The following is a 10,324-nucleotide window of genomic DNA, read 5'->3' as shown; positions in this document are numbered from 1 at the left end:
CTTCCATCATTCACGTTAGCACCCACCAATTTACATAGTCTAGAAGCCAGATCTTCAAATTCGTTGCTTGTTTTGATTTGGGGGCTGCAGCTAATGTACCGGCTGAGAAATTAGGGATTTTCTTGGGGGAGTCCTTGCTAATTCAGCAAAATGCTCTTATAAGCAAATGTATGTGAACGCAGCAGGAACTTTGCCAATTCCTTTGGCAACGTCTTTTCGTTTGGAAAACCGAATATTCTTGACCGTTTTCGATAGAGGAATCATGTTCAACAGCAAATGTCCAGCTAAAATACGTCTTTTTAGTAGTTTTCACAAGCCCGTGCCCTCCCCCCAGCGCTGGCTCTGTGTCCCAAACAATGGCTTTGGATGTTCTAAACTCCACATTACATTGTGCCTTTAAACTCTTCCATCATTCACGTTAGCACCCACCAAACTACATAGTCTAGTAGCCAGAGCTTCAAAGTGGTTGCTTTTTCTTATTTGGGGGCTGCAGCTAATGTACCGGCTGAGAAATTAAGGATTTTCTTGGGGGAGTCCTTGCTAATTCAGCAAAATGCTCTTATAAGCAAATGTATGTGAACGCAGCAGGAACTTTGCCAATTCCTTTGGCAACGTCTTTTCGTTTGGAAAACCGAATTTTCTTGACCGTTTTCGATAGGGGAATCATGTTCAACAGCAAATGTCCACCTAAAATACGTCTTTTTAGTAGTTTTCACAAGCCCGTGCCCTCCCCACAGCGCTTGCTCTTTGTCCCAAACAATGGCTGTGGATGTTCTATACTCCACATTACATTGTGCCTTTAAACTCTTTCATCATTTACGTTAGCACCCACCAAACTACATAGTCTAGTAGCCAGAGCTTCAAAGTGGTTGCTTTTTCTTATTTGGGGGCTGCAGCTAATGTACCGGCTGAGAAATTAGGGATTTTCTTGGGGGAGTCCTTGCTAATACAGCAAAATGCTCTTATAAGCAAATGTATGTGAACGCAGCAGGAACTTTGCCAATTCCTTTAGCAACGTCATTTTGTTTGGAAAACCGAAATTTCTTGACAGTTTTCGATAGGGGAATCATGTTCAACAGCAAATTTACAGCTAAAATACGTCTTTTTAGTAGTTTTCAAAAGCCCGTGCCCTCCCCCCAGCGCTGGCTCTGTGTCACAAACAATGGCTGTGGATGTTCTATACTCCACATTACATTGTGCCTTTAAGAGAGGATGTCAGCAAAAATCGACCATACGCCGGCAACAGCCGAAAAATCGAATTCGCTCATATTTTGGTATTAGGAATACCTTGATGCGATATAAACCGTGGTATACTTCATTTGCCAAAATATCGCTTTATTTCCGAGAAAAAAGAGAAAAACAAATTCGTGCATAATTGACTCTCTGAGAGAGTCAAAATATACTCCAACGTTGGGGGCCTCGCGCGCCTTTGCAAAAATATCTACAGACTCAATCTTGGGAAATTATTTGGGATAGTGTTTTAACATTAAAAAGATGGAATTTCACGGTGTTCGAATAAATTCATAGTGGCGAAAAATATTTATTCACCAGGGTACTTTGACTTCGCGTCAAAAATGAGGAATTTTCAAAAAATGATTTATCCGTGTGCTAAATAAAATAAAACGTTGATATTAAGAAATTGAAAAGCTAAAATAATGTTCTAATCGTGGGTGAAGTCATTTTTGGGGGTTTTTGTTCTGCGATGAGAAATAAAATCTAAAAGTTACAGAAATTTTGAAGAGCTCAGACGGTCGGCCAAATCAAAGCGATTGACAAATTTGCATAACTTTTTGGATTTTTAAATCTTAATTTGGCTAAGTATCATAAAAACATCATCAGCATACAAGTTCAATGTAATATAATGACAAATACCGCAAGAATTTCGTTTTTACATTTGATTTTACCTAGAATTTAACAACAATTTATGCCCGGGAACTTCTGTTTACAATCATTTAGTGACTGAGCGGCAGGGCTGAAATGTGTAACGCGACAGATTTAGTTTTTGCAATTTAAAAATAAAGTCTTTTTCTTTTCAATTTCAGAGAAATAAAAGTATTTATTTGTTTGTTTGTCTCTTTAATTTTTCAAGAGAAATCGAAAAATGATTCAACCCCCGTTTCAATGACTTTTTTCGAGTGGGAAATTGATTACAATACAAAAACTAACTTCAGGGGAGACTTTGATAGATGACTGACACATGAAATTAAATTGCCGCAATTCTTTTGTATAATGCCGCAAACAATATCCATTCTTCAGTCATTAACGCTTTTATCCACGTTATGATTTGCTAACTTTATTTCCATGGAAGTTTGTTGCTCCTTTAAATCGATTATTGGTGGATTATGTGGTTATAGCAGAAAAGATAGGACGCAAGATGCTCTCGTTGTTCCCTTGCTTTCATGCACTAAGGATATAGCTCGACACAAGACTTTGTTTGGTTTCTCTGGATTTGAAAGTGAATACGATTTGATTCTTGGTCGTGCAGGACAGTTCAGACGACCAAAAGAAATAAATGATTGGACGATATGTCCCCATCATCGCTCAATACTTGGACTAGGGTGGACAAGGGGCTCTAGTACTAGATGTAGAGTTCCCGCATCGATCTCAAATCATGGCCAATCAAAATCGAAGTGGCCAAAGAGCGACAAGGGCATTGGAAAAGACGAGTCGGAATTGATATTCAAGAAAACTGGAACTTTTATTCCATCTGGAGCAGGTAACGTTTTTGCATGCTTATGATTTCTTCTCAAAACGCATGTTTCTATATCAGTCCCGTTAGCAGGGCCGTAACTAGGGGGGGGGGGGCGTAACTAGGGGGGGGGGGGGTGCAGGGTGCACGTGCACCCCGCCCCCCCCCCCCCTAATAAAAGGTTAAGGTCCGCTCATCCATCTCCTTTTTTTTTTTTTTTTTTGTGGTTCTGCTTTCTTCTGGTTACCTTTTTATTATTATTTTTTTATTATTATTTATTTTTGTTCTGCTTTCTTAAAAGAAACGATCAATGGTCCGATTTTCATGCACCCTCCCTGTAAAAGTTCTGGTTACGGCCCTGGAAGTAGTATTTTAAGTCGTAGTGTGCATTGTTTGGCAGGTATCTGCGTGAGTTGCAGGAAAAAAATAAGAGAGATGGTCAGTAATATTGACACACAGAAATCTAGAAGTTCGTTTGTAGATGAGGAATGCATTGACGCGGAAACAGAGACACTCGAAAAACTAAAGCATTTGAGAATAGAGGTAGGTCTGCCAATCTAAGCCTTTATTTAAAAAGGTGCTAAAATAATCCAATCCATCCTTCTCATTCCATCTATTGTATATCCAACCAACCAACCAACCATCCATCTATCCAATCTCATTCCATCCATTCTTCTATATCTTCTATATTCCTTTTATATTCCATCCATTCTTCTATATCCCATCTATTCCATTCCCTTCATCACATTCCAGTCTATCCATCCATTTCAGCCAATCCTCCATACATCCATCCCTCCATCCAACCGTCTATCTCAGACCCGCATCAAGGAACGCAGCAAGGCCCACAGCTTAGAAATATGGGAAGGGGAGAGGGGGGGAAGGTGGGAGACAAAACAACTTTTTTTCCGGAAGACCATAATATACTCGCCTAATATACTCAACTTTGCCTTGTACCTTTTTTTAAAAAAATAGAAGAAGCTGAGTGGGGGGTGGACCTGAATTTATCACATTCCATGCACCCTTATTCCAATTTATTCATACACCCACTTAAAAAATATAAAGATTTATATTTCTTTTCCCGGTTTTAGGAAAAGAGGAGTAAAGAGCAAAACGAAGAAGAAGAAAAAGAAGAGGAGGTGTTCTTTAAACAGCCATTACCTTTAAGTCCAACAAATATTTCAATGTCTTCTACGTGGACGAATACGCCAGTGAGTCAATATCACGAAGAGGACATTTCTAGTGTAACTGTTGACGGTTCTTTTCTTTTCGATTTGTCACCAAGAGAAAAACTCAATGCTTATTTAGCATCAAGAGATGTTAGTCCTGTCCGCTTTGTGCTAGCAACCCCATGGGACGAGGCATCTGAACGCTCGAGACGTTATTACAAAAGAAAAGGAAAACAAGTGGTTGCTTCATGCTTAGAGGAAGTTGCTCCTGGGCAGTCCGACAAGATCTTTGATTCTTTAGCAAAATCCAATCTTAAACATGGCGATACTACTTTTGATTTTTCATTGATGGAAGCCCTTTGTGAATGTTACAATAATGCCAATCATTGGAGCACTAGAAGACAGATCCTCTCCCTTATGGCAGATAAAGTAAGCTTCAATGATTTAAAGAGATGGATACCCGACATATCGATGTACCGCCTTAAAATAGCGCGGCATCATCGTTTACTTCATGGTCGAGGTTCTGTTCTCTCGCCCGTAAAGAATACGCGCATGTATATAAAACCCGAGAAACTAGAGCACTTTTTGACATTCATTACGAGCTCTCACATAGTTCAAGATTTACCTTTCGGAGAAAGAGTACTCAAGTTGTCGTCAGGCTGTGAGCTAAAAGTTCCAAATGTGGTTCGAACTCTCATACCGGAACAAATAATACGTCAATACCAAAGTTACTGCTCGGAAACAGGTTTTGACCCAGTAAGCCGTAGCACATTGCTCAGGATCCTCAGTGCCTGCTCTGCGTCCGTCCGCAAATCCCTTCAAGGGCTGGACTATTTTTCAGCAAATGGAGCCCAGTCCTTTGATGATCTAGAAGACGTGGTGGAGACACTTGGGGATAGTTATGGAAAGGGACTAACGTGGGCGAACATGACTAATGAAAAGCTAAAACAAGCGAAACGATACCTTAAAAGCGATTATAAGGTAAAACTGAATTTTAAAACTCAAGTATTAAAGCTAACACCACAACAAACACAAGAAAACTGACAAGACAAAAAACAAACAAACAAACAAACAAACAAACAAAAAATGAAAAAAGAAAGACAAGAAGTTAATGCATTTTCCTCCTCCTGACGACTATCTTTTTATTTTATTTTAGGTGCATGTTTCAAAAAACTCGGTGGTTGCCGATCACTGCAGAGTGTTCGCTCTCAGTTCCCCTGACGACCCCTGCTTCGAAAAGTGTTGTGATCACGAACATAATCTAAAATGTGATAGATGCAGCATCTTCCCTAGTGCTCTTGAAGAAATACGTTCAGCCATTAAAGGCGTTGACTGCTCATTAGAAGAAAGAGAAGAGATGGAGTATACCATAGATCAATCCGCTCAAAATATCGATGCGTGGAAAGCTCATCTTCTTCGAACCATCAACCAGGATACCGCAAAACATGAAATATTGAAAAATATGGATGATCAATCAGTGGTTCTTGTATCTGATTAGGCCATGAAATTCGTGCCGCGAAAGTTTCGCGAAAGCCAAAGAGATTGGTTTGGAAAGCGCGGGATTTCCTGGCACCTTACAGTTGCTGTAACGAAACCAAAGGATAATGACATAAACATGTTGACTTTTGTTCATGTTTTTGAAAGCTGTACTCAGGATAGTCCCACAGTCTTGGCTATTTTCGATGATGTCCTCCAGCAACTCAAGAGTATTTTATCAAGTGTAAAGTTTGTCTACATGAAACAAGATAACGCTGGATGCTATCATTCGGCACCAACTATGCTTGCTATAAAGCACATTGCTACGAAACACGGAATCTGCCTTTCTCGGATCGACTTTTCGGATCCACAAGGAGGGAAAGGCGCATGTGATCGAAAGGCCGCGAACATCAAAAATCACATGAAAAGATATTTATGAAACAAGCAATTGAGTCATCTGGAGGCATACCGGGCGTAACAGTGACTTTGTGTGGCCCACAATCTACATCAGGCTTCAAATCTGTCAAATTTGATGGAATTAGCTATATTAACAATATCCAATACAGCGAAGAGGGAATGAAAATGTGGAGAGCCTATGAGATTGGTCCTGGGAAATCCATCAATTGGAATGACCTAAGTCTCCCAACCGGCATACCCAAACTAAACAAAACGTCGGATGATAATAGCAACAAAATCTTATTTGTTCCTGTAAAACCCCGAAAAGGCCCAAAAAGTTCAAAATTAGAGAGCAAAGATGATGCCAGTGACGATGATGATGAAGGTAATAGCATTGATGATTGTTATGATAATGATGATGACAATGATGATGGCGATGCTGGTGGTAATGCTGATTGTGGCAAAGGCGACGCTGAGGATCTACAGGCAGATGCTGATAAAAAGCTGTTCTGTTGTCCAGAGGAGGGCTGTACAAAGTCGTTTCAGCGGTATTCTTCACTTGAAAAACATCTGGACATTGGAAAACACAAGTATTTCCTTGAACTTCAGACATTTTATGACAAATCAATGATAGGTTACGCCTCAAAACTCGAAAAGGGGATGAGTGAAGTTCCAACATTCCCTCAGCCAGACACGCTTGAATCAGAAAATAGTATGGCAGATTCAGTACTTCCGATGGGTTGGGCCTTGAAGTCTATAGGAAAGAGGAAAAGGTTTACTGAAACCCAAAAAAACTATCTCATGGAAGTCTTTAAAAATGGTGAATTAACTGGGCAAAAAGCAGATCCACGAACTGTATCTAAGTCAATGAGAAAAGCCAAAAATGCTGATGGCTCTTGCATGTTCCGGAAAGAGGATTTTCTATCTTCTCAGCAAATTTCAAATTTTTTTTCTCGCTTAGCAAAAGCAAAAAATCTAGACTCTCATGAAAAAGATGTGATGGGAGGAAATGTTGGAGAAATTGTGAACAGAGATGTGCAAGAACTGACGGATGAAGTGATGAATGCAATTACTCTTCAACACCCAATAATGTATCACACTTACGACATCTGCAAAATGTCTTCACAATCAAAACTTCCAAGATTCTCTATTGCCATGCTGAAAGATATTTGTGCTGCTTTCGAACTTGATATATCCAGTATTACAGTCAATCGCAAAATGCCGTACATCGATATTCTCAATGAACTTGTCAGGCAATGTAGTTGTGCAAGCAGTACATAAAACTATAGTCCAGCCTTGTAGCCGGTTTATTTCGAAAGCGGGTATAGTCCGCGCTTTAGAAGTCGAATCAATTATATGGTTACTTAATTGTCGTATACTTAACTATGATATGCCTGGTTGAATCAGATTTCTGTGATTGCTGTATTTATATATACAAATACAGCAATATGTAGAGACTTTAACTAAAATAATGATAAATCAAGTTTTTTCTAGTATACTCGATAAGAGTATTGCTTGAAAAAATATAGGCAGATGATAGTGACAAAATTGCTGCAAACGTCAATTTTTTCCGATTGATAAAACAACGGTTAAAGTCTGTTGTGAAGAATTATTCAACTCGGAACTTGTCTCAGATCTAGGACTGGGACTATGCGTTTAGGATTATGATCACAAGCCGGTTGAATCCGATTTAAACGGTTTGATTGCCTTCGATCTCTCATTCAGATTCTCACTCGAAAAAAGTCGATTTTCGATTTCTCTTGAAAAATTAAAGAGACAAACAAACAAATAAATACTTTTATTTCTCTGAAATTGAAAAGAAAAAGACTTTATTTTTAAATTGCAAAAACTAAATCTGTCGCGTTACACATTTCAGCCCTGCCGCTCAGTCACTAAATGATTGTAAACAGAAGTTCCCGGGCATAAATTGTTGTTAAATTCTAGGTAAAATCAAATGTAAAAACGAAATTCTTGCGGTATTTGTCATTATATTACATTGAACTTGTATGCTGATGATGTTTTTATGATACTTAGCCAAATTAAGATTTAAAAATCCAAAAAGTTATGCAAATTTGTCAATCGCTTTGATTTGGCCGACCGTCTGAGCTCTTCAAAATTTCTGTAACTTTTAGATTTTATTTCTCATCGCAGAACAAAAACCCCCCAAAATGACTTCACCCACGATTAGAACATTATTTTAGCTTTTCAATTTCTTAATATCAACGTTTTATTTTATTTAGCACACGGATAAATCATTTTTTGAAAATTCCTCATTTTTGACGCGAAGTCAAAGTACCCTGGTGAATAAATATTTTTCGCCACTATGAATTTATTCGAACACCGTGAAATTCCATCTTTTTAATGTTAAAACACTATCCCAAATAATTTCCCAAGATTGAGTCTGTAGATATTTTTGCAAAGGCGCGCGAGGCCCCCAACGTTGGAGTATATTTTGACTCTCTCAGAGAGTCAATTATGCACGAATTTGTTTTTCTCGTTTTTCTCGGAAATAAAGCGATATTTTGGCAAATGAAGTATACCACGGTTTATATCGCATCAAGGTATTCCTAATGCCAAAATATGAACGAATTCGATTTTTTGGCTGTTGCCGGCAAGATTTGATTTTGGTCGATTTTTGCTGACATCCTCTCTTAAACTCTTCCATCATTCACGTTAGCACCCACCAAACTACATAGTCTAGAAGCCAGATCTTCAAAGTCGTTGCTTGTTTTGATTTGGGGGCTGCAGCTAATGTTCCGGCTGAGAAATTAGGAATTTTCTTGGGGGAGTCCTTGCTAATTCAGCAAAATGCTCTTATAAGCAAATGTATGTGAACGCAGCAGGAACTTGGCCAATTCCTTTGGCAACGTCATTTCGTTTGGAAAATCGAATTTTCTTGACCGTTTTCGATAGGGGAATCATGTTCAACAGCACATTTCCAGCTAAAATACGTCTTTCTAGTAGTTTTCACCTCCCCCGGGCCCTCCCCCCAGCGCTGGCTCTGTGTCCCAAACAATGGCTGTGGATGTTCTATACTCCACATTACATTGTGCCTTTAAACTCTTCCATCATTCACGTTAGCACCCACCAAACTACATAGTCTAGTAGCCAGAGCTTCAAAGTGGTTGCTTTTTCTTATTTGGGGGCTGCAGCTAATGTACCGGCTGAGAAATTAGGGATTTTCTTGGGGGAGTCCTTGCTAATTCAGCAAAATGCTCTTATAAGCAAATGTATGTGAACGCAGCAGGAACTTTGCCAATTCCTTTGGCAACGTCATTTCGTTTGGAAAACCGAATTTTCTTGACCGTTTTCGATAGGGGAATCATGTTGAACAGCACATTTCCAGCTAAAATACGTCTTTCTAGTAGTTTTAACCTCCCCCGGGCCCTCCCACCAGCGCCGGATCTGTGTCCCAAACAATGGCTGTGGATGTTCTATACTCCACATTACATTGTGCCTTTAAACTCTTCCAACATTCACGTTAGCACCCACCAAACTACATAGTCTAGTAGCCAGAGCTTCAAAGTCGTTGCTTTTTTTTATTTGGGGGCTGCAGCTAATGTACCGGCTGAGAAATTAGGGATTGTCTTTATGGGAGTCCTTGCTAATTCAGCAAAATGCTCTTATAAGCAAATGTATGTGAACGCAGCAGCAACTTTGCCAATTCCTTTGGCAACGTCATTTCGTTTGGAAAACCGCATTTTCTTGACCGTTTTCGATAGGGGAATCATGTTCAACAGCACATTTCCAGCTAAAATACGTCTTTCTAGTAGTTTTCACCTCCCCCGGGCCCTCCCCCCAGCGCTGGCTCTGTGTCCCAAACAATGGCTGTGGATGTCCTATTCTCCACATTACATTGTGCCTTTAAACTCTTCCAACATTCACGTTAGCACCCACCAAACTACATAGTCTAGTAGCCAGAGCTTCAAAGTCGTTGCTTTTTCTTATTTGGGGGCTGCAGCTAATGTACCGGCTGAGACATTAGGGATTTTCTTGGGGGAGTCCTTGCTAATTCAGCAAAATGCTCTTATAAGCAAATGTATGTGAACGCAGCAGCAACTTTGCCAATTCCTTTGGCAACGTCATTTCGTTTGGAAAACCGCATTTTCTTGACCGTTTTCGATAGGGGAATCATGTTCAACAGCACATTTCCAGCTAAAATACGTCTTTCTAGTAGTTTTCACCTCCCCCGGGCCCTCCCCCCAGCGCTGGCTCTGTGTCCCAAATAATGGCTGTGGATGTTCTATACTCCACATTACATTGTGCCTATAAACTCTTCCATCATTCACGTTAGCACCCACCAAACTACATAGTCTAGAAGCCAGATCTTCAAAGTCGTTGCTTGTTTTGATTTGGGGGCTGCAGCTAATGTACCGGCTGAGAAATTAGGGATTTTCTTGGGGGAGTCCTTGCTAATTCAGCAAAATGCTCTTATAAGCAAATGTATGTGAACGCAGCAGGAACTTTGCCAATTCCTTTGGCAACGTCATTTCGTTTGGAAAACCGAATTTTCTTGACCGTTTTCGATAGGGGAATCATGTTCAACAGCACATTTCCAGCTAAAATACGTCTTTCTAGTAGTTTTCACCTCCCCCGG

General features: G+C 39.8%; 1 protein-coding gene across 1 annotated transcript; it reads left to right on the top strand.

Annotated features, from left to right (window-relative positions):
- Positions 1 to 2,914: 2,914 nt before the first annotated feature.
- Positions 2,915 to 5,353, top strand: LOC148904253 (uncharacterized). The gene is made up of 3 exons (XM_089025522.1): positions 2,915 to 3,232; positions 3,778 to 4,836; positions 5,012 to 5,353. The coding sequence occupies exons 1-3, from the start codon at positions 3,014 to 3,016 to the stop codon at positions 5,351 to 5,353; spliced, it is 1,620 nt and encodes a 539-aa protein (XP_088881648.1). The 5' UTR covers positions 2,915 to 3,013.
- Positions 5,354 to 10,324: the final 4,971 nt, after the last annotated feature.

This window comes from Actinia tenebrosa, unplaced genomic scaffold (assembly GCF_029948245.1).
Source record: "Actinia tenebrosa isolate PJP-AT-01 unplaced genomic scaffold, QUT_ActTen_1.0 utg3850__unscaffolded, whole genome shotgun sequence".
Lineage (NCBI taxonomy): Eukaryota > Metazoa > Cnidaria > Anthozoa > Actiniaria > Actiniidae > Actinia > Actinia tenebrosa.
The sequence above is the reverse complement of the archived record's forward strand: the minus strand, read 5'-3'. Positions and strand labels throughout refer to the sequence as shown.

Coding starts and splice junctions, on each gene's coding strand:
- LOC148904253 (XM_089025522.1), top strand. CDS start 3,014: ATGCACCCTCCCTGTAAAAGTTCTGGTTACGGCCCTGGAAGTAGTATT. Junction 3,233..3,777: donor TAAAGCATTTGAGAATAGAG/GTAGGTCTGCCA, acceptor TCCCGGTTTTAG/GAAAAGAGGAGTAAAGAGCA. Junction 4,837..5,011: donor ACCTTAAAAGCGATTATAAG/GTAAAACTGAAT, acceptor ATTTTATTTTAG/GTGCATGTTTCAAAAAACTC.